Source organism: Mytilus edulis, chromosome 9 (assembly GCF_963676685.1).
Source record: "Mytilus edulis chromosome 9, xbMytEdul2.2, whole genome shotgun sequence".
NCBI classification, from domain to species: Eukaryota; Metazoa; Mollusca; class Bivalvia; order Mytilida; family Mytilidae; genus Mytilus; species Mytilus edulis.
The window spans coordinates 58,019,268-58,045,681 of record NC_092352.1 but is presented as its reverse complement, the minus strand read 5'-3'; the positions used below and the strand labels follow the sequence as shown (position 1 = coordinate 58,045,681).

The window sequence follows — 26,414 nt, the reverse complement described above, 5'->3', positions numbered from 1 at the left end:
GTCTTAAAAATATATGCTAGAGGAGTTCATTGCTAGCAATGGAGACCTAATATTTGTGACTTATGAGCTCTATACACTCTGTTGTACAATCTTGTACGTTGCAAACTACCAAAAGTGATTTTGACAATAGTATACGTCGTTATTACTTTACCAATGGCGATAGGATAAAATCGATATTTTTTGGTAAGTGTCTTATTGAAGTGTTTGCCTGTCATACAAACGTCAAATCATGTTGACCTCTTGGTACGAGAGTTTTGGAATTATAAAATTGAGAAAGGAGTGTCATGAGTGTATCAAAGAGATAACAAAAGGAACATAGAACTAAAACCAGCCACTAATAAACACAGGAAGAGTGTTCTTCATCCGGAGTCGGGCTTCAGCTGGCCCCTTAACAATGATGGGGGTCAATGATATTTCCTAGTTCAGCATAAATGGACGGCACAATTAACCAAAATTTTTAAAAAAAAACCATACAAGACCAAGAAAGGCCTCATATTCCAGTGTTTGGACAGGTTCAAACATGCAGATGTAATAAACATGTGTTGTCAGTTCTCAATTTGAATTTGATTTAACACTCCCCTATACTTGTAGCTAATGTGGAATGAAAAAAAACCGCCAAGCGATACGCACAGTAAAACTCAGTAATATGGCTATTATTAATAAAATGCACAACAGATAAACAGTATTTAGGCTAATAATCTGAAATATTGATTTTATAGTGATTTTTTTTTTTATTTCCCTCTTTATTTACTATACATACATGTATCATTGGTTCAATATTGCTAGTGAACTTATAGTCCCTGAGGGTATCACAACTTAGTAGTCAGTATATCGAAAGAGATATGATTTATAGGATGTAAAATTCACCAAAACAAAGGTGTTGGTCTTTGTATTTTCCTGTGCCGTTGTAAGTTTATTTTTCGACTCATGAGTTTTCTCTTTTTCTTCTCTCTCAGATAAAATTTTATAAATCGGAGACCAGTTAATTGATGTTTTTCACAATACCTATGAGTAGTCGAGTTTAGCTTGCACTATAATCGTTTTGAACCTTAAAATATCTCATTTGCAGTGGCATTCCAAACTAAGTAATTAAAAAACAAACACATGTAGTTGATTTAACAAATAAATATATGATAACGATATTTTCTCTTGGATGCACACATGAATCGTAAGTCAACTTCATACACTGTTGTTGAGCATATGATGTTAATTTTGAGTGAATTATGTAAAAGTCTTTCTTTGTTTCTAGGTGATGAAAAAAAACAATATAAATAAAAAAAATCATTTGGACTTTACTGGAATGTTTTGGAAAAGTGAATTTATGTAGACTGTAGTTTACTGATGTTCTTCAAATCTTGCAAATCGACAAAGGACTGACAAATTAAGGCTACATGTATAAGCAGGATGAACCTCATATGATATAAAAGAAGAAGATCGGTTGCGTCTACAGAGTAAACGTCTCCTGCTTTGTACGCACCACCCTTCATACGAATTCACATTTAATCAGAATGTCACAACAGGGAAAAGGACACAATCGGTAAAATTACCGATCAAATGAATATGCTGGTATATATAAAAATTTGACACAAAGTATCACTCAACCAATATGTGATGCTGATTTTAGTCGTTCTTCCCAAAACTATGTAAAGAAGTGTCTGTGTAACGAGCGCACCTCTGTTAATGAATTCCGTATCGTGTGAGTATGCAAGAGCGTATGGTATCAACTGAGGTTTATGAATACCAAACGATAAAGATGATACGGTATGATACTGCTAAGAAATGGGAATCTGACAACTGGAAAGTTGAATTTACCATGTTAAAACAGGATAACTTCGATTGTCGTTGTTTTTAGTTTACCATTTCAGTGGTACGACACTTGTTGAAATTTTTTACAAGAAAGACGTTTTTGTTTTTTTTTTTATTTTGGTAATATGGTTCAAAAATTTCTTATATTTACTTACATTTGGGCACCAATTCTATTTTTTATGAAAAAAAAATTAGCAAAATATGAAACCAGTTTAAACAAAGAGGACCATAATATGTCTATATGGAATGATATTGAAATCTCACGAAACTTTTTATCGATAAATTTGGACCTTTTGATATAGTGTAAATATACTGTCGATATACGCCCAAAGGAACTTACTTTAAAATAATCCAATATAAACGGTTATAACTGTCGTTTCTAGTTTTAGATATTTCAGTTTTACACGGGCAAGTGCACCCTAACATGTACGACAAAAGGAACCATTTTTCGTTCCTTATTGTTAATTTTCCTTTTTTGGATGGTGATGTTCCTTTGGCACCATCTTATGGTGTTTATATTTCAGAATTCGTTCGCTATGCCTGTGTATGTTTTGACGTTTTTCCATTAGAATATCGTAATCTGTGTATTGCTGGTAAATTATTAAGCCAGGGAATTCGTTACCACAAATTACTTAAGTCTTTCACTTAATTCTTCCATAGATATAAAATTTTGAAGTTTGGTTGTTCAAGTAGAAACTCGCGATCATTTCAAACGGAATTATACAATCTCATTTTTACGTAGATGTTGTTTACCGTGCCAGGAAATTTAGAAACGATCCTGCCAAACTTTCGATCCAGTATATATATGACCTGTCTATTTATTCATCTAAATAAAACAAATTACATTTTATTTCTTCAATCATGGTTATACCCTATACAAAGTGTGTTGGGTTTTTTTTTACTTTTCCAATACCTCTGAGCATACTTGTGACAGAGATATCCAGCCACAAGTGGAGATACGAAATTTTCAATTGTATCTTTCATCATCTGATAGTTGGGTCCCGTCAGGGCAGCATAGAAATTCATTCAATACATTTTTTATAAATTTTCATTAAAACATTGAATAAAAGTATAAATCTTTTAAGGTGGTACCTAACACTACAGGGAGATAACTCTGTAAAGTCAGCTAAACGTTTTAATTACGTTTGTTGTAAAAGGAATATTAAGCTTCTCAATGATCAAAATTGGTGTTGTCAAATTGCTATATAACCAGTGTATTTTTTCTGACAAAACGGTTGGTTCAAATTTTTTATTTTTTTTTATATTTTTGTTAATACTTTGACAGAATTTTATGAAAATTAAACGAGCCAAATTAATTTTAGTGAAAGTGTTGGGTACCACCTTAAATGATTTACAAAAATTTTTTTTTTATATGTCCCAAGACATTCAAAGTCATTAAATTACAAATCTTTTATGATTCGTAATTTGTTCAATTTGTATTTCATTTATATTCTTTTATCAATACACATTATTTTAAAGAGGGCAACTTAAAACATGATAATAATCAGGGGAAGTAATCCAACATTTCTTTGAAGTGTTTTCAAAATACACAAAGCTCGAGGTAAAAGTCGTTAATGATCGTTTATTAGTATTATATTTGAAACCAAAGCTCACTGCTGTCAAGCAAAGCCATTTAATTTCACATGGTATGTGAATTGCAAGTAACAACTACCCTCATAAGTGACACCAGAAGTGTTGACAGACGGGTCAATCGGGGTTAAAATATCCGAAAGTGGGAGATTTTATACTCACGCGTGGGAGTGGACCGAAAAGCGGGAGATTTACGGAATTTCGCCATGTGAGTGGAATCTCCCGCTCGAAACGGGAGGGTTGGCAGGTATGCACTCATGGGGCATTATGTGCTTTGGTCTGTGCGTTTGTTCGCTCGTCCATTCGTCTGTTTGTCCGTCTCTCCCGCGTCAGGTTAAAGTTTTTTGTCAAGGTAGTTTTTGATGAATTGAAGTCCAATCAACTTGAAACCGTTCCCTATGATACAGTCCTTGCAACATTAGACGTTACAATTTTAGCGATCAATCAGCGGTCATAGAGCAGTCACCGATTAGTCAGTTTCGCAACAAACTCACGTCACCAATCCGTCTAACTTACAGTAAAATATATGACTGATCGAACTGATTGGACGGATTGGATTGTTTGACCTTTCTGACGGATTGAACTCAACTACATCACATGATGAACTAATACAAATTCCGTAATTTTAGTCTCGTTTCATTTAATGAAGTGTGCCCCATGGAAAATACGAAAATACGAAAAAACAAAAGATCAACATTTTTATTAATTATTCAGCAAAATCTGAAAAATAAAAATAATTGAAATTTGAAGATTAAACTTAATTGTATTTATGTTATATACTGTAAACTCAAAGAGAGCTTAAATGGCGTTTATCGAGTATTTTTTTCGATAATACTCTGGACAATGAAATGAAAGGATAATTTATTGCAAATTTCGTAGTTTTATTTTGATTTTTTTAAGTTGTTTATCATCATTATCTTAAACTTCTTAAATAAAACTTTTGTTAATGTTTAAACATTTCTACTGACTTTTTGTATCTTTCCTCTGATATTCACTTAATTTCGTGAAAAACTGCTCATTATGATGTTAAAAAATCCAATGGCGGCGAACAAGTTCCATTCAAACAATGAAATGATTTAACAAAACAAAAGCTTGAAATGTTTTATCAAAACATTTTGCTTTGGTGCCTTTGATTTATATCTACCGGTAATATAACAGAGTAAATATTTACATGTTTATGCAACACAAACAAAAATTAAGTACCTTTTCCCTAAAATTCAGCATTTTGTTTTAAAAAACAACCAATCCTGATGTACCGAAAGGATTGAAATCAAATGAAGGTTCATAATTTCTATCAAAATAAAAAAAAAAAAATATTGGATTCGCATTCAACACAAAACGAAAGTTTAAGTATTATTCTCCTTTCATTATCAAAATACTTATTAAAAAAATATAATTGGAAGTTTTTGATATAACTAGTTACAAATAACGTTGTTTTTTTTTTATCAAAATGAGAACAATTGGTAGTTTTAAACATTGCAAACAAAATTTTAGTATTGTTTCTATGATATTCTTTTCTTATATAAAAAAAAGACCATCCAATCCTAAACTATAAATAGTACAAAAATCTACTGGCGGTCCATGATTTCAATTAGAATAAAGAAATGATTGCATATTTATGTACCAAAAACAAAAATCTATACATATCACCATTCATTTATTCACATGTTAAACAAAAAACTCTTAAGGCATTCATGATCATATTGACTGATTGCAATTGACGTTGCATTATTTATAATATGTCAGAGTTATTATTTGCATTTTTAAGCAACACGAACAAAAATTTCATATCATGAATCTGAAATTCAACATTTTTGTTGAAAAACAACCAAAAAGTATTCAAATCAAATGACGGTTCATAATTCCTATCTAAATAAAAAAAAATAATAGTACATTCATATTCAACACAAAACAAAAGTTCAAGGATAATTTTTCATTACATTATCAAAATTCTTGTAAAAAAATCTTATTGCAGGACTTTGATATAACTACAGTAGTTCCAAATAACGTTGAATTATTTTTTATGAAAAGAAGAAAAATCGGAAATTGAATATTAATGCTAAATTAGAGTTTTTACCCTTAATTTTTAGGGTCCATTGAACATAGAAAATGATAGTGCGGATTGGGCATTTGTGTACTACGGACACATTATTGTTTCTTTGTAAATTAAATAATTTTTAATTTTTAAATCAGAATCGATGATTGTCATTGCTTAAAATTAATTAAGTATTGAATACAGTTGTCATAGAATTTTACTGTCTTCATGATTTTTGTTCTGAGCTTGTGATCAATGGCAGGTATGAAATTAAACATTGGTGAAGAATGATTAATGAACATTAGCCAATATTTCCCCCAGGCATTAATATAGTTATTGAGAGGGTCCTCAGGATTATCAAACTATACTGAAAAGGCAGTTTAATTACAAGAAAGGGATTATGAAACAAAATCAAATGCAAAATGGCGATACAGAAACCCAATCTTAATAAAATGTTCAAAATTATTTTTGTAAAATTTTTTTTTTTAAATAACAAAATATGTTGGTTTTTTTTTTTCTCAAAAAATTTGATGAAGGACAAACATCAAAATTATCAGCAACCAAAACAAGCATCTACAAAAATGTCAACATTATCTCTCACTTTCAAACTTCATACCAAATATTTCCTCTAAGTTATATAAGGACATGTGATGTTGAAACTACTGAATAGACAGTAACCTAACCACACTTTAAAAACATCTACTTTATCTCTCACATTCAAACTTTACACCAGATATCAGCGCTGAGGAATATAAGGTTATTTGATGTTGACATTAATTAGACAATAACCAAACAACTCAACAAAAACATACATCTTCACACTTGCCTATATTTCTAGTTTCATTCAAACTCTACACCTAATATCATAACAACAAAATATAAGGAGATGTGTGGTTGACATTAATTAGACAGTAACCCAACAGTGAAATAAAAACATACACGGACACACTTGCCTATATTTCCTCTCATATTTAAACTTTACACTTAATACCATTACAAAGGAATATAAGGATATATGTTGCTGACATTGATCAGACAGAAACCCAATAGTAAAATAAAAAACATACATTTTCACACTTTCCTATATTTTCTCTCACATTTAAACTTCACATCAAATACCATAACAAAGAAATTTATTGATATGTGTTGTTGACATTAATTAAACAGTAACCCAACAGTAAAATAAAAACATACATCTTCACATTTGCCTATATTTCCTCTCATGATTTAACTTCACACCAAAAACCATTAATAAGAGTATAAGAATATATGATTTTGACATTAATTAGACAGATACACAACAGTAAATAAAGATATACATTTTCACACCTGCATATACATTTCAATTTCACGCCAAATTCTATAACAATGGTATATAAGGATATGTGTAGACATTAATTACACAGTAACCCAACAATTCAACAAAAACAAACATCTACACACATTATCTCTCACATTCAAAAACCATACAAAATATCCCCACTAAGTATTCTAAGGGACATTTGATGTTAAAAATTACTGAATAGACAGTAATCTAACCACACAATAAAACAAACATTGACCCATTTGTCTACATTATTTCTCACATTCAAATTCATACCAAATATCACCACTAAGTAATATAAGAGACATTTGTTGTTGAAATTACTGAATAGACAGTGACCTAACCACACAATACATTAACACATATACACTTGCCTACTTAACCTCTTAAATTCAAACTTCACATCAAATATCACTGTTAATGAATATAAAGATATTTTATGTTGATATTAATTAGACAGTAACCCAACAACACAACACACACATAGATCTTCACAATTGCTTATGTTTCCTCTCACTTTCAAACTTCACACCAAATACTAAAACAAAGGAGTACAAAGATGTGTTGTTGACATTAATCAGACAGCTACCCAACATTAAAAAAAAACTTCACACTTTCCTATTTTCCTCTCACATTTAAACTTAACACCATAACAAAAGAATAGAAGGATATATTGTTGTTGACATTATTACGACAGTAACCCAACTGTAAAATAAAAGTATACATCTTTACACTTGCCTATATTTCCTCTCACATTTAATCTTAACACCATATACCATAACAAAGGAATAAAAGGATTTTGTTCGTGACATTAATAAGACAGTAACCCAACTGTAAAAAAAACATACATCCTCAGGCTTACCTATATTTCATCTCACATTTAATCTTATCATCATATACCATAACAAAGAAATATATGGGTATTGCTGTTGACATTATTAAGACAGTAACCCAACCGTAAAATAAAAGTATGCATCTTCACACTTGTCTATTTTTCCTCTCATATTTAAACTTAACACCATATACCATAGCAAAGGAATAAAGGATATTGTTGTTGACATTATTAAGACAGTAACCCAACCGTAAAATAAAAACATAAATCTTCACACTTGCTTACATTTTCTCTCACATTTAAACTTAACACCATATACCATAGCAAAGGAATAAAGGATATTGTTGTTGACATTAATAAGACAGTAACCCAACCGTAAAATAAAAACATACATCTTCACACTTGCTTACATTTTCTCTCACATTTAAACTTAACACCATATACCATAGCAAAGGAATAAAGGATATTATTGTTGACATTAATACGACAGTAACCCAACCGTAAAATAAAAACATACATCTTCACACTTGCTTACATTTTCTCTCACATTTAAACTTAACACCATATACCATAGCAAAGGAATAAAGGATATTGTTGTTGACATTATTAAGACAGTAATCCAGCTGTGAAAAAAATACATCCTCACAATTGCCTATATTTCCTCCCACATTTTAATTTAAAACCATATACGTCATATACCGTAACAACGGAATGGAAGGATTTTGTTCGTGACATTAATAAGACAGTAACCCAACTGTAAAATAAAAACATACATCTTCACACTTGTCTATATTTCATCTCACATTTAAACTTAACACCATATACCATAGCAAAGGAATAAAGGATATTGTTGTTGACATGAATAAGACAGTAACCCAACTGTGAAAAAACCCAATACATCTTCACACATGCTATATTTTCCTCTCACATTTAATCTTAACATCATACACCATAACAATGGAATACAAGGATATTGTTGTTGACATTAATAAGACAATATAAACTTTACTGTAAAAAAACAATACATCTTCAAACTTGCCTATTTTGCTCTCACATTTAATCTTAACATCATATACTACAACAAAGGAATAGAAGGATATTGTTGTTGACATTAATAAGACAGTAACCCAACTGTAAAATAAAAATATACATCTTCACGCTTGCCTATATTTCCTCGCATTTAAACTTCACACCAAATATCACAACTAAGGACAGCAGCTCAGCAACACACCAAAATATTACATCTACACACTTGTCGTCATTTTATTGCACATGCAAACACTAAATAATTCAACTAACGAATGCCAGGATATTTGATGTTTACATTAATTAGACAGTAGCGCATCAGCACAACAAAAACATACATCTACAGTTTTCTACACACATGTCTTCATTTACACTCTCTTTAAAACTTTACATTAAATACCACAACCATGGAATATAAGGATATGTTATACAGACAGTGATTAGACATTAACCCAACAACTAAAAAAAACATACAGCTACACACAAGTCAGCATTACTTTTCTAATTTTAACTTCACACCAAATACCATTAAAAAGGAATATAAGGATATTTGATGTTGACATTAATTAGACAGTAACCCAACTACACAAAAATAACATCTATACACATGTCTACATTTCTTATTACTCATTCAAACTTCCACTGCTTATGATGATAAGGATATGTGATGCAGATATCAATTAGACCGTATTAATCCAACAATGCAACAAAAGCATGCATTATTCCCACTGTTTATATAGATTCATCACTTTCATAGAAAAGCAATATTCTTATGATTCCTTAGTGTATATGTCATCCATATGACAAATCAAATTTTGTCAAGTTGATGCCCATGTAATCACAAATAAAACCTGAAGACTCGTTATGTTTAAAGCAGAAATACTTTGGAAACCACAGTCCATCCTCCTTACTATTCAGTACTTTACTATCTTGTCCATCTTTTGATATTACTATTATTCTTTGAGAATCAAAGTCTATTACAATCGTGTTTCCATAAGTATCCATACAAAGTCCTTCTGGTCTCGTTAAATCCTGCTTATAATTCCAGATCTGTTCACCTGATTCATCAACACAGTATACTGCTTTACCTTTAAAGTCACTATAGATTACTCTTTTATCACAATAACTAAAATAAAACAGGGGTGATTCACTATGAACTTGTATCGACTTCAGTGTATTTCCTTCCAAGTTTATGATGCGTATTTCATTCTTACTCAAACCTACAGCCAGAGAATTATTTGAAAATGATGACCTCCAGCATGGTTTGTCTAATTTCAAAACTTTGGTAACTGTTTCATTCTCCATATTGAAGATCTTTATGGCCCACTCTTTAGGATAAGTTATTGCAATGATGTCCTGAGTAATCTGTGTAACACCGTGAGCTCCATCAGGTATAGGTAAATGTTTCTGAAGTTTGCCATCAGAAGTTAGTAGGTTAACTTTACCATGCTGTTCCACTACTATAAATCTTCCATCAATCATACAAATCATGTCACGTATACTCTTCCGTAAGTTGATCTTTATCTTTATCTCAATATTCATTTTTATGTTGTTTATGTTGGATTGTTCTTGTGATTTGACTTGTGCTTTCCTCCTCAAACTCTCTCTATGCAAGTTTATTTCTGTCTTATCAATTATTACTTCGCCTAACGATTCCAATGAAACTAATTTGCTAAGTATCTTTTCGATCTCATCATTTTGCATCATTTTGATGTCAACTTCTTTGGTCCTCTCATCATCTTCTAGATCTTCAATATAACGTTGACATTGATGTACTTGTTGTTCAATCTGATGTACACCTAGAAATGATTTCAGTTTTGAAGTATTTGTTGTAACTGTTCGTAAATGTTTTTTCATCTCCTTCAAGTTTTCCCTTTTCATTTCAATTTCTGAGATGAAATCAGTTGCTTTTGATCTTTCTTGATTCCAGATGATATTAATTTCTTGACTTAACTTCTTCTCCAGGTGGTCCAAATGTTTGTTTATTTCCTTTCTTATCTCACTAATTGATTTTTGTATGCCTATGCAATGATGTTCTCCTGTTTTAATGTTTTTTGATTTGCTAGTCACTAATTGGTCAAGAATAGATAGGAAATAGTTTATGTCTGTCTCTACAGTTTCTTTAGATTTTTCAATTTTGGTTTTCTCCACTACGCTTGCTAAACTTGTTATTCCGGTACATTTTGAATGACTTGTGGAAATACATTCATCACAGGATGGCACTAAATGACTGGGACAGTACAAGTGGAGCGGTTGATTATGTTTGTCACACTCCATTTTGATCCCTCGGTTGGGAGGTTAACAATCACTTTTGATATCGATATCACATGATGATTCTGTTTTGTTCTAATATCTTAAAAACTGTAATAGAAGATAGAAACCTCATCATCAAGACATGCTCTGCAAATAAGGCAGCATTATTGACAATTGCTGACTCCTTTATTTAGTTGTTGCCCTTTAATGACGATTTCCTCAATTTTTAAATATTGTCTTGAAACTGCATACATGGTATAGATAAAAATGTAAATAGCACAAATGATAAGCAAGACAATGTCATAATGGCTGAAATCACTAGTAGACTCTTTATTTGAGTTATTGCCCATAAATGATAGTTTATAACATTTTCATGCATTTGTTGCCTTTAATCATCTTGAAAACTTAAATATATAGAAAGAAAAACTTTTCAAAAGGAAAATAATATCAGCAGGATAAGATCCACAAACATGACAAATATGTTTGCATGACTGAAATAGTCAGTTAACTCTTAACTCAATTAACTCTTTAGTCAATTATAGTGTTATTCATATTTTTACTAAAAAGTGGTCATTGTTAAATATACAGCTAAGGGACAAAGGCTCTTTAGAGCCTCTACTTAAGACCTAAAAGCCATTGGAAAACCCTTGGCCGCAACCTACGATAAAAATGTGCCAAGTTTGGACTTGATTTACTGGAAACAAAGTATTCTGAGAAGGCAGCCGAAATAAGTTATGCTAACAGCTGATTTGAGTATATGGAAAAAATGATCCAAAATAGACACAAATACACAGATCAGACACAGTTGAGGCGTAACTTAGTATTTTCTAATGTGAATGGCCAAAAAGAAAGTAGTATTATGTATTGATACTAATATCACAACTATTTCTATGTCAAATATATAGTTTTTTAGGCTAATTAAAAAAAAGAACAATAAAATTTTAAGGTCAATTCTAACCCTTTTTTTAACAAGTTTTGTGCTCAAACACTTTTTTGTACAGTATATGACTTTAATAATATAACCATAATGCAGGATTGAGGTGTACATTTTTATGAAGAAAGGCCAACCAAGGCCAACCACAAAAATACTTTGCCTTTAAATATTGATATGATATGCACGCTCTTTTTGTCTTAAATGTCTCTCGAGACTCTCATGAAATTCTCAAACATCAATTAATTCAAAAAAGGGATAATTTGCCCAAAGAAATTATTTACTGCGGTATAAGAAAATGGGATAACATTGCAAAATGGGGCAATTTATAATTCATCAGGGACAAAATTACTTGGATAAAGCAGTTATATGTCACTTGAAACATAAACTGCTTTTTTTTTGGAATAGTCATACAGTATGATGCATGGTGGCATACATATAGACAATAACTGTTTAGTGTCTTTAAATATCAGCTGTATTTGTAAGAGGCTAGAAAAAAGGTGTATGCGAGCTTTTAGCGAGCTACTACACCTGTTTCGATCCGAGTACAAATACAGCTGATATTTAAAGACACTAAACAGTTATTGTCTTTATCCTGCAATTAATTCTGTATATTATTTGTGTTTTGATTGACACAAAACCACATGTTTTGAATTTATTTTCGATTTGAAATCTCTTGAGGCCCGTGTAGTAATACGATACAGTAATTACTCATGCAGCTGAAGACGGGTTCACAAAAAAAGAATCTCGGATGGTCAACAACAGTACATTGCTCAAGGTGAATAATTATCTATTTTAACATAACAATTTATTTCAAAGGTAAAAACAAATAACAAAACATTGTCCAATTTGAAACCGGAGTGTACGAGTTGTCCTACGCTCCAGCATTCACTAAACATGCATGCTGAAATTGGAATGGTTGTTTTTGTTACACAATCATACACATTGAAGTTTTCAAATCGATAGTTGTCATCGCAGAAAAGACTGCCGTTCATGTGTGTATGTATCCGAAAACTGGTGTGATTCTTATTGTTGTAAAGAAATGTTTGAAAGCAAACAGAACGTATAAAAGTAATCGTTAATTCGTAATTAATACGTCATTGGAATGCGACTGCAATACACATACTGAGGTCACGCAGGTTCATACAATACTCAGTCCGGCAGTGCGTGTGGTGGAGCTATAAAGCGATATCTGTATAGTATACAGATACAGCATATCTGTATAGTATACAGATACAGCATATCTGTATAATAGAACACCCAATTGCAGGATACATTTTTATATATGTATGTCAACATATATATTAAAGCGAAAACTTATCAATACAAATACAATAAATTGATAAATTTAAAACACTTAATGTTACCTTGATGATAATTTGACTTTCAATAACTAATAATTTTCTAATGTTTACCTCTTGTTTTGAGTCAATACAACTTCATCTGTTAACATTTTATTTATTCTTTCTTTTTGTGTCTCTTTTCCGTCAATGTCGTCCTACCAGGGAGTTAATTGAGACATGTTTATACCTGATCTCGGTAACTAGCAAACATTTAAATGGCTGATTATACCTGCATGAAAATGATATATTGATAATCTATGGACCTTTAAATTTTGATTTAAAGAACATTGTTCAAGTAAACTATTTTTTACCAATTTTAATTTTTTTTTAAATAATTACAAAGACAAGATCTACAAAGTTAACCAGAATGTGTTCACCCCTATTATACATAAAGAGAAACTGCATGAATACAAGATCAACAAAAAGAGATTTTAGTCATGATTCAAACTTGTGCATATTTTTTTTAACTTTTTAGAAGAGTATTTATTTCACTAAGTGCTATTTAAAAAAAATGACATTTGATTTGAAAAGCATGTCAATAATTTGACCGTTGATAAACTTTGCTGATAACATTTCTCAAGTTTAGTTATTAAGAATATTCTCTGAAGTTATATTTAAAGAATTAAAAAAAACAGAAAAGATGTCTTAATGGCCATATTTATCATAGGTCACTTCTTTTCATTTGTTTGTCACATTAAATAAATTTTTAAATTCCAAAAAAATATTCTCACATTATACATGTGTTTAATGGGAGGTAACTCTAATTCCTTTTTCAGATTATTTTAGACAACTCTTATGATTATTTACAATTATATTACTTTGTTTCACATAAATGATAGATAGGGTAACATAACCTTGTTCTATCACAATGTTCTCAGATTACATTTCTTTTATTTTACTTAATCAATTCTTCTACGTTATGAGCAATTTGAAAATGAAGAATAAGATGAAGAATCTGCATGGTTGATTTCCTATTGAAAAATCTAGCAGAACAATTTATTTCTTTTTAGCTCACATGGCCCGAAGGTCCAAGTGAGTTTTTTTCATCACTTGGCGTCCGTCTTCCGTGGTCGTCCGTCGTTGTCCGTCGTCGTTAACTTTATCCAAAAATCTACTCCTATGAAACTACTTGGACAAATTAAACCAATCTTGGCCACAATCATCAATGGGGTATGTAGTTTGAAAAATGTGTCTGGTGACCCGGCCAACCAACCAAGATGACCGCCATGGCTAAAAATAGAACATAGGGGTAAAATGTAGAATTTGGCTTAAATCTCTGACACCAAAGCATTTAGAGCAAATTTGACATGAGATGAAATTGTTTATCAGGTCAACATTTATCTGCCCAGACATTTTCAGATAAATCGGAGAACCCGTTGTTGGGTTGCTGCCCATAAATTGGTAATTTCAAAGAAAATTTTGCCGTTTTTGGTTATTATCTTGAATATTGTTATAGATAGAGAAAAACTGTAAACAGCATTAATGTTCAGCAAAGTAAGATCTACAAATTAGTCAACATGACCAAAATGGGCAGTTGATCCCTTAAGGAGTAATTGCTCTTTATAGTCAATTTTTAACAATATTTTGTAATTTTTAGCTGTGAGCTTTAGCCATCACTTGGCGTCCGTCGTCGTCCGTCGTCGTCGTCGTCCGTCTGATGTGAACTATTTCAAATGTCTTCTCTTCTGAAGATGCTGAACCAATTCCAACCAAACTTAAGCTGAATGATCCTTATGGTATCTTGAATAAAGTTTGTGTTTTATTTTCTGTTTCGTCAAAAGACATGGCCGCCATGGCTAAAAATATAACATAGGGGTAAAATGCAGTGTTGGCTTATATCTCAAAACCCAAAGCAGTTACAGTAAATCTGACATGGGGTTAAAGTGTTTATAAGGTAATGTTCTATCAGCCCTGACATTTTCAGATGAATCTAATTATCCATTGTTGGGTTGCTGACACTATATTGGTAAATTTAGGAAAATTTTGCAGTTTTCGGTAATTATCTTAAATAGTATTAATGATAAAGATAAACTGTAAACAGCAAATATGTTCAGCAATGTAAGATCTACAAATAAGTTTTATATGACAAAAATTGCCAACTGACCCCTTAAAGTAGTTATTGTCCTTGAAGGACAATTTTACACAATTTGATTAGCATATTGTCTAACACTTTTTAATATACATTAAACCAAAAAAACAAACTACGATGAAACTCTTAAACGAAAGATAAATGCAAAAAAATCGAGGTGAGCGAGTCAGGCTCTTGAGAGCCTCTTGTTTGTAATCTTTTACAAAAATCCTCTCCTCTGAAACTACAAGGACAAATTTAACTAAACTTGTCCACAATCATCATTAGTGTATCTAGTTTGAAAAATTTGTCTGATGACCCCGCCCGCAAGCCAAGATGGCGGACATGGCTAAAAATAGTACATAGGGTAAAAGGCAGTTTTTGACTCATATCTCTGAAACCAAAGCATTTAGAGCAAATCTGCTGGTTCATTAGGTCAATATCTATCTGCCCTGAAATTTTCAGACCAATTATTGTTAGGTTGCTGTCCCTGAATTGGTAATTTGAAGAAAATTTTGCAGCTTTTGGTTATTATCTTGAATATTATCATAGGTTGAGATGAACTGTAAATAGCAATAATGTACAGCAAAGTAAGAACTAAAAATAAGTCAAAATATTTTCCTATGTCAATTAATGGCCAAGTTCATATAGGTAGAGATAATTGTAAGCAGGAAGATTGTTCAGTAAAGTAAGATTTACACACACATCACCAACACCAAAATATAATTTTGTCATGAATCCATCTGTGTCCTATGTTTACTATGCACATAGACCAAGGTGAGCGACACAGGCTCTTTAGAGCCTCTAGTTTATTCCTGTGGACATACATTAAGGTCTTACCTTAATCCTTCTATATAAGCTTCTCACAGTATTGTTTGTTTTAAAATTCTGAAAATAATGCAATACTTAAGAAAGGAATTTGATGCTGAAATTTAATAGTACATGACATTAAGTTCTTTAGGGGACACCTAGCCATTGATGGGATGCTTCTAAGTTTTAATACTTATTTTTTTTTACAAATTTCATTTCAAAATAAATATGTTTCTTTTGTGTTTTTTTTTTGTTTTGTTTACTGAACATTAAATATTTTTCAGGGCTAACTTGTAAAAAGTTAAAGGACATATTTTCTGAAGGATTTCTGATACCATTGGAAGGATTTTGATTGTATGATTTCTTACTCCGAGTTCTCAAAAAGTTTTGACCCAAAGGACATCCCTTTTCTTTGAGTCATTGTAGTAGCTTTAGTATTAAACTTGCAAATTAACAGATCTTACTTTCTACTATTAAAACTGTTTATTAAAAGAAAAGTGATTAGTCTAAACAATCTATATTTTTGTCCTTAATTGCATAGCATAATATATTATCTTTTAAAATCACTTAAATTATGATTTATCAGTGATACAGACTAACATGGAACTAGTTACCAAAACCCTCAAAATAAGTCTAGAATAATGAATTTTATATGTTGTATAAAGCCAAGTAGCTTCTAGAAATTTCTTCTCATCTCCATTGGTTCATATTCCCAGGCGTCATAGAAGCTATAAATTGGCAACCAATAAGATTAACTCTACCACTACCATGTGGCATACGTTCCACCTGACTTTTACCCAACATGTAGTGGTTTTAATTAATATTTTATTTATATATTGTGTTTATAAACCTAAGACTAGTTTCTGTTATATTATAAAAGGTTATTCTGATGCTGTATAGTGAGTAATTGCAGATGCAACTTTAAAGAACACTTAATTGTTCTGTGTACCAATCCGTAATATTTTTTAAGACTGGGGACTTCCATGATGACTTAGACATTGTTACTGAAGTCCATTCAACTTCAGGTAAGTCACACAGTTTGAAAGTCAGCAGTGAAAAACACCCATATAAAAGAAGTTGTGGTTCTGATTGTCAATAAAACTTCTTTTTACCATTTATAACAATGAACTAAAAAGTAAAGCAGTAATCGTTATTTTTTAACATATTTAAAAAACAAAATTCTCAGTACTGATACATTTGTTTGAGAAAAGTTATAAACTCAAGATTATTCATAAATTCCTAAGATTTAAATATCTAACAGAATATGAAAATAAATATCTGTAGACTATGGTATTCAGTTAGGTTCAGTTTATCAGTAATCACACATTCGGCTGAAGACGGGTTCGCGAAAAAGAATCTCGAATGGTCAACAATAACACATCGCTCAAAGTGAATAATTATCTATTTTAACATAACAACTCAATTCAACTATAAATCAAATAACAAAACATTGTCCAATTTGAAACAGGAGTGTACGAGTTGTCCTTCGCTTTAGACTCGACATTCACTAAACATGCATGCTGAAATTGACATGCTTGTTTTTGTAACACAATCATACACATTCAAGTTTTGAAATCGATAGTAATCATCGTAGAAAAGACTGCTGTTCATGTGTGTATGTTATCAGAAAATTGGTGGGATTCTTATTGCTCTAAAGAAATGTTTAAAAACAAACAGAACGTATAAAAGTAATTGTTAATTCGCAATTGATACGTAATTGGAATGCGACTGCAATACACATTCTGAGGTCACACAGGTTCATACAATACTCAGTCCGGCAGTGGGCGGAGCTTTTAAGCGATATCTGTATAGTATACAGATACAGCATAGCGATATATGTAGGGCTGTATCTGTATAGTAGAACACCCAATTGCAGGATAAAAGTAGATAAATAATTTTTCCAATAAATTTTCAAGTGAAATATATGACCTGTTTATTTATTCATCTACAAACACACATATAAGAGTTAATATATATACTTTATTTCTTTAAATATTGTTATATCCTATACAAGTATGTTGTTTGTTTCTTTACTTTTTTACATTCACATATCTCTGTTTCAAGTGTTCAACCATATTGCCACAGAAAGGTGCATTATATGTTCAAATTTCAATAAAGTCAGTTGAATACATTTCTTATCAATTTCAATTCAAACTTTGAATAGATGTATAGTTCTTTTAATTATTTTTAAAACATAATTTTTTTTTTCCTCAGTCATACAAAATTATTTAATTGCCATTCTTTTATGATTCTTTGTTCAATTTGTATTTAATTTATATTGTTTTATCAATTCACATTAATTTAATAATAGTAACTTAAAACAGGATTAAACAGGGGAAGTAACCTGAAATTTCTTTGAAGTGTTTTCAATAACACACCAGCTTGAAGCAAAAGTCGTTAATTAGTACTATGTTTGACACCCAAGCTGCCAAATGAAGGTATTTTAATTCACATGGTCTGTGATTTTTAGGTAACAACAACCCTCATCAGTGACAAAAAAACGTATTTAATGTTGACTTGTCATTCAAGGTTAAAATATCCAAAAGCGGGAGATTTTATACTCCCGCGCAGGAGGGTAATGGCAAGCGACGATTCCCGAAATTTCGCCATTTGAGTGGAAGTTTCCCTCTCAAAACGGGAGGGTTGCCAGGTATGCATTGACCAATATCATACTTGAAACAAAGACATAAATGTTATGTCTGAATAATCAATCCAAATCTCAAAGATTTGTTTTTATTATCTTTTTTTTTTTTTCTTTCTATAGGCCAAGGAGATGACCTTGGAAGCAAGAACGGAGAGCAGCCACATTTGACAAGCTACAGGTTCCACTTCCTATGCAACATCTTGCCAGCATAGTTATTTCAATATACAACAGGTATGTTAATATTTGACAAGCTACTTATTCCACTTCCTATTCAACATCCTGCCAGCATAGTTATTTCTATATACAAGAGGTATGTTAATACTTGACTAGCTACTAATTCCACTTCCTATTCAACATTCTGTCAGCATAGCTATTGCAACATAAACATAAATGTTGTTGTTTGTTGACCTAAAACAACACAAAATATAACTCAAACTAAATATTGTCATTCAAGGTTAAAATATCCAAAAGCGGGAGATTTTATACTCCCGCGCAGGAGGGTAATGGCAAGCGACGATTCCCGAAATTTCGCCATTTGAGTGGAAGTTTCCCTCTCAAAACGGGAGGGTTGCCAGGTATGCATTGACCAATATCATACTTGAAACAAAGACATAAATGTTATGTCTGAATAATCAATCCAAATCTCAAAGATTTGTTTTTATTATCTTTTTTTTTTCTTTCTATAGGCCAAGGAGATGACCTTGGAAGCAAGAACGGAGAGCAGCCACATTTGACAAGCTACAGGTTCCACTTCCTATTCAACATCTTGCCAGCATAGTTATTTCAATATACAACAGGTATGTTAATATTTGACAAGCTACTTATTCCACTTCCTATTCAACATCCTGCCAGCATAGTTATTTCTATATACAAGAGGTATGTTAATACTTGACTAGCTACTAATTCCACTTCCTATTCAACATTCTGTCAGCATAGCTATTGCAACATAAACATAAATGTTGTTGTTTGTTGACCTAAAACAACACAAAATATAACTCAAACTAAATATTGTCTTGAAAAAAATAATGTTGTCTCACAGTTAACCAATTCTACCACTTACACAGTGCAAATTTAAAGGTAGTTTAATAATGTGCATAAGAAATAGTTTGTTCACTGCCTATTTACAAATATAACTAATGTTAGAAATATGATAGAAAATATTGCCTTTCTTTTATTCCAGAGAACATGACCAGAATCCAATAAACTATGATGACTATTACTGTCAGAGGATTATCAGAGCTACAAAAGAGGTACCGTATATGGGTGATCCCATATCTAATGATTTTTATGAAGTAGAACTCAATTGAAAATGAAACACCCGAGAAAAAAATATAGAAAACCTAAGTAGCCCCTATTTACATATAGCACAACAAGATGGCTTATTTTCAGACGAAAACATGGCTGCAAGACCCATTTCAATAACTGAAGTAGATGTTGTTCATAGTTCACCAATGTCAGCGGCACCAAATGAAAAATTGACAGAAGGAGACGTTGTTGTTCATAGTTCAACAATGTCTGCGGCACCAAATGAAACATTGACTGAGGGAGAAGTTGTTGTTCATAGTTCAACAATGTCTACGGCACCAAATGAAACATTGACGGAAGTAGACGTTGTTGTTCATAGTTAACCAATGTCAGCGGCACCAAATAAAACATTGACTGAGGGAGATGCTGTTGGTCATAGTTCACCAATGTCAGCGGCACCAAACGAAACATTGACTGAAGTAAACGTTGTTGTTCATAGTTCACCAATGTCAGCGGCACCAAATGAAACATTGACGGAGGTAGACGTTGTTGTTCATAGTTCACCAATGTTAGCGGCACCAAAAGAAACATTGACGGAAGGAGACGTTGTTGTTCATAGTTCACTAATGTCAGCGGCAATGTGGTGAATGCTCAATACAAGAGTGGTGTTGTGGTGAATACTTCAAACGAAGGTGATAGTGTTGTGAATACTCCAGGCAAGAGTGGTGTTGTGGTGAAATCTTTCAACAAAGGTGACATTGTTGTGAATACTCCAGACAAAAGTGATTTTGTGGTGAATGCTCAATACAAGAGTGAAGTTCCGGTGAAAATTTCCAACGAAGGTGACATTGTTGTGAATACTCCAGAAAAAAGGTGATTTTGTGGAAAGAGTTTGTTTCGAAGACAATATATGTGTATTTTATCTATTTTCCTTATAAATATGTAACTTTAGTACTGTTGGACTTGTTTTGGTGCTATTAATTAAATATTCAACATTTTTTGTATGACAATGCTACCCTCATTGAAATATTTGCATTCAATAAACTGATTAAATGTTAGGTTGTTTTTTCTCACATTTGAAATTTGTTTCTTTTTCATTTTTATGGCAAATTTTTAGAAGTTTTAGAAAAAAAAGTATATAAATCTGACTGAAATGTTAGTGTTTTGTTTAATACTTTGAGTAAGTTAACCTTTGGAATCTTTTCGTTATTTTAAATGTTTGTTATTTATTGGTTGTGGAAAAATATAATCATTTTAAGCAAGTAGGTTTCTTATAATATCAGTTTTCTTATCCCGTTTTTTAAATTCAGTACAGTGGATGTGGGAATAGCTGCTTATATCAATATTAATAATGCATTTGATTTAAAACAGGGTTAAGCCATTTTTTAAGAATTTTTGAAAAATACATAGAAGTATTTTATATCTTGCATGTTTTAATTAGTATTGTAGATACAAGTTAGTAGTGATAGATTTACAATCTAAAATTGAGGACTGAGTAACTTCTTTATCGACTGATTGCTCTGCCAAACTGGTGTCAAAGTCATAGATGGTTTTTTATTAAGACTATACATCCCCAGAGTGCTCGAAAATGGTGGTCTGAAGGATTTACAACCAAAATTTAGCAAATGACTTACACAATATTTGTATTTTGCAATAGAAATAATTGTGAGGTTAAGCAGATTTTATCCAAGCATACATGGGAAAGGGATTTTGAAAACTCCAATATCCCTATGGCTACCTTTTATGCTTATTAATAAGAAGAATGTTTAGTGAAGGAGTGCATTGTCTAGTGTGGCAGAGACTTTGCCTGACATAAGCAGGACTTGTACTACTTTTATAGGGAGTGTGGCATTTTGTTGATTTATACTTATCATTCCATGATCCCATGTTATAAGAATGTAAATATTTTGACAGCTTATTGAATACTTCTGTAGAAAGGAGTAGACCCAGTTAGACCTCTGTTTGGCCCCAAAATATAGCAGTTTTACAAAATTGTTAAAATGTTAACTTTTAGCTATTAATTGGAAAGTGGAATACTGCTGCTACATCAATATTGGTTGCTTTAAACAATACAATGCACATATATCGGGTACTAGCATCATTAAGTTATGCTATATTACGAAAATCTTCGAAATGTTTGCGTTTTGGTTAATTTTTAGACGGTTTCCGTTTGAAATAAAAGTGGCCGTATTTGTGTTCATTCTTAATATTTAAAGTAATTTGTATTTGATGATAAAATATATCATATGTAAAGGTTGAGAATGAACACGGATGCGGCCACTTTCATTTTTGACAAACACATCTGAAAAGTGACATATTATAGCATATTTGATAGATTTTTCATATTTAAGCTTGAATCGGAGCGTTTTTAGTGACTTAATCAGTTAAAATCTTTCACATATCATTATTGATTTGACTAAAGTAGACACTTAAGTATTTAAAATGTGTCCACAATATTTTATCAGATGAACCTGACATTTGAGGCCAAAATCGGCCTTTACCGGACCTACTTCTTTGATTTCCAAACAAAGTTTTTTTTCCATTAATCTTGTGTAAGAATGCCATTACACTAGAATGAGAAAGTAGAATTTTTAAACTGTTCAGTGAAAGGTTTGAAAAGTATAACATTTGTTTGATGTTTTAAAATACTAAAAAGTCTAAATCAGGGCAACAAAAAATAAATAGCTTTTTGCATCTTTCAAATAAACACAAAATTCAAATTTAATATTTCCACTTGGGAATCGGGGAATATCTTGTCAAAGATTCAACAGCAAAGAAATCCATTAAAATTTAAAAAAAAAACACATTTAAACAAGCAATACTTCAATATGTAATTTAATTCAAAACCTAGATGTCCAGTTGACAAATTGACTATAAATTTTAGAAAAATTAGAAATGAGGTCAGTATAAATATTCTACTTATCCTAGAGTTTTGACAGTCTTGATCTGAATAGGGTTTTCTGTAACTTTTTGCTGCTGCTAACAGCTTCACCAGTTTGGAGATATATAAATTGGAGCAAATCCTTAGACCTTACTGCTTAAAATAATCTTTACCTTTCTTCGCTAACATCTTATTACAATATAGATGGATTTTATATGTACAGCATGCATGAAACAATAGCAGAATTTGCAAAAGTTTAAGGTTGTTTAAAAATACAACATAATACTCTTTACAGATGAAGTAAAACCTAACTGCTAGAACTAACTTTTGTCTGGTTGCACTAAGTGCAAATTGGCTAAATTCGAGAAAGGGGTTGTACCTATTTGTCTACATAAGTCATACCAGTCCACATTTTTGAAATTTCACAAAAAGATTGTGAACAAATTGATGTAACTGTCAATGGGGAATAGTTTTTAACATGTTAAACATCTGTTATTATGGAATTGTTTATCAATTTTTTCAGATAAAAAAAACTGTGCCAAGATTAAGTGTTCACTGTTTCTCAGTAAGTTTATATTAAAACTAAATATTTGTTTATAGGTTGATTGATTGATTATAATTAATGTTTATATAATGTTGTGTTCATGAATAATGCATTTCATAATTTTCAACTTTTTTCAATGCTTCAAGGGTCAGATTTAGTAATCAGCGTAATGCATTCTTAGATAATTGTTGTCATGTTAATTCACTCAAAGATATATGTTGATTTTTATAAGTCTGGTATAACTAGGTCAATTTCAGAGTTAGTCGACATTGAACTGTGAAATAATTTGTACATAATGTATATACCAGAATAAGTTTTCTAACAGTACTATGATATTTTTTTATCGTAATGAGTGTTTTAGCACAAAAAAAGTAATCTATGAGGTCAACTCTCTTCTTATGAAGACAACAGTAGTATACTTCTATTTAGAAGTCATAAATCAATTGACGAAAAAAAAATCCGGGATTACAAAGCAAAACCTAGGGAACACATCAACTACAAGAGGAAAACAAACGAATAACAGGAACACCTAAGAGCAAGAAAAACAAACACAAACACACACTATTGTGTTTTAGGATCAATTTCAATCATTATTAGTCTCTGAATTATTAATTACTGGAATGTAAAAAAAGCCACACATCTTTCAATTTCTATAAAAAAAAAACATATCCCCAACATTGCACATTGCTTGTTAGATGATTAATTTTTTATTAAGGATCAAATGTTGAGGTTTTGTGCACTATAAATAATCATTATGCTTCACACAGTTTGTATGCTCAAAGTTGTTTATTTTGTAACTACAGATGCAAGATTTTATTCATTTACTTAATTCATATCATACTCAGTCTTATTTTTTGTTTTAAGAATTTTAATCTGTGACTTCTTTATTTTCAAACCTCTAGTATTGTTTAAATTCAAATTCAAAACTCAAGAAATGCATTTTATATGTTTTATTTGACAAATTTTGCAATATATTTGTATAGTTAGACATTTTTGGTACACATTTTCAACTTTCTGTTGTTGAATATTTAAATTAAGTCTAAGAAGGAGCAGCCAATCATGTCTTTGATTTGAATGTTTTAGCATTACTTAAATTCAGAAAGTAAATACACCTGCAAACAGACAAAATGTGTTCTTAAAAAAAACTTTCTCAGAGATTGATTGATTTTAGCATGCTTAACGTTCAGTATGAATTATTACATGTAAATGACATGTTTTAAAATATTATGTTGTTATTACAATTTCCTGTCGATTATTATATTTATCTTGTACGGAAAAGGGTAACTTTTTAAATCTAAAATTTAGAGACCAACTATTCTGAAATTTAATAGATAAATATCAACTTTTGACATTTATCTTTTTATTTTCAAAATGATTGGTCTCTCAATTTTAGATTTAGAAATTTACCTTTTTCATAAGAATGATTATAATGTTATCACTATTTAAACTCTGTGTTAGACAAGGACGCATTTCTAGTTTATCTAAGCATTGGTTTGAATAACAAAATATGTTTCACACGGTTTTCCAAGCTTTGATGGACAAAAAAGGGTTATTGTATAAATATTAGTGAACATTATCCCTTGTTGAAGATTAGATGTTCTCACAAACTCCTGCAATTTTAAAATCTTCTATATACAATACTAACCCATATTGATTATTCCTGCAATAACCAGATATTATGCAAGTGGTATATTCTGCAACATGTTATCCTCTAGCATTCATTTCTTCTAATACATAGTTTCCAATTTTCTTCTTGATTATGATTTAAATATTGGTTGTTTTATGCAAATAATTACTAATAGGTTATTGATTTATTTGTTAATTTTTTCATAAAGTTAGTGCAAAACATTGTTAGTACTAACTATTTTGATGCATATTATCTGCAATAAATAATTTTTCATGTGTACTTTGTTGTTCTATATTTTGTGAAATACAACTTTAGCAGATGAAAACCAAAGAAGCTATTAAAGAGGTACGGAAATATAAAAAAATAAGCCACACATATAGTTGTAATAGATGTTGAGAAAATATGGTGCTTGAAATTAAAAGGTCAAGGGTCGATACGTTAAAAATAATTAGAATGTTTTCACTATTTAATTAGTTATCAAAGGTACCTGGATTATAATTTAGTACGCCAGACGCGCGTTTCGTCTACATAAGACTCATCAGTGACGCTCATATCTAAAAGCCAAACAAGTACAAAGTTGAAGAGCATTGACCCCTATTTAACGTTTCACCAAAGTTTTATGCCTGAATAAAAAATAAATCAAGTGTGTATTTTAGTTTTTCAACATATTCTACATCCCTTCATTCACTATTAACAGCGGAGGAGACCAGAGTTCCAGGTCAACAATATCACACTGAAAACCTCAATATGAGATGCAGTTTCGTTTAGAAAATCTTTGAAAACATTTCAATTTACCACCTTTGAGAGATCATACGAATGGATTAAGCTAAATATAATAACATTGAGGTGTTGTTTGATTGCCAATTCGAAAACTTTGTGAAGAGGATCCTAAAATTACACTACACAATTTCTCAACTCTTTCAAATATGACAATGTCAATAAATGCAACTCACTAAACTGCTTTCAAAAGATCAATAATATGTGGTATGTGTCCCATTTAATGTTTGACTGTCTGATAAAAGACAAATCCCTTCGACCTAATTTTCATACTCAAGGGGTCAGATTAGGTTTTGGAATTATAAAAGTATACAACTTTAACTCTAAAAAGATCTTTGTGAATATTTGTTTTATTGGTACTAATAAAGATTTTGTTACCAGTAAATAAGACAAAATCGAAATATATTTTTTTATATATATATATGAACATCCATGCCTTACATTCTTCCATGTACAAGGTCATATTTTTCTCTGAATGTTTATGACGTCTTTACACTAAAGATACATACTTCACGCCACTTATGAAAACTAAGAATAATTTAACGATATATGATGTGAACATGTGACAGTACCCCATTACATTTATAAATAAACACACATCTAAACTATAGCATACCTTTCATCTCACATTCAAATTTTACACCAGATATCACCAATAAAGAACTAAGGATATTTGAG

At 31.1% G+C, this 26,414-nt stretch overlaps 1 protein-coding gene across 1 annotated transcript; it reads right to left on the bottom strand.

The window, feature by feature from the left end:
• Nucleotides 1-9,405: 9,405 nt before the first annotated feature.
• LOC139490073 (uncharacterized) lies at nt 9,406-10,155 on the bottom strand. The gene has a single exon (XM_071276925.1). It carries the CDS (start codon nt 10,153-10,155, stop codon nt 9,406-9,408), a length of 750 nt encoding a protein of 249 aa, XP_071133026.1.
• Between the last annotated feature and the right edge of the window lie 16,259 nt (nt 10,156-26,414).

Coding starts and splice junctions, on each gene's coding strand:
- LOC139490073 (XM_071276925.1), bottom strand. CDS start 10,155: ATGAATATTGAGATAAAGATAAAGATCAACTTACGGAAGAGTATACGT.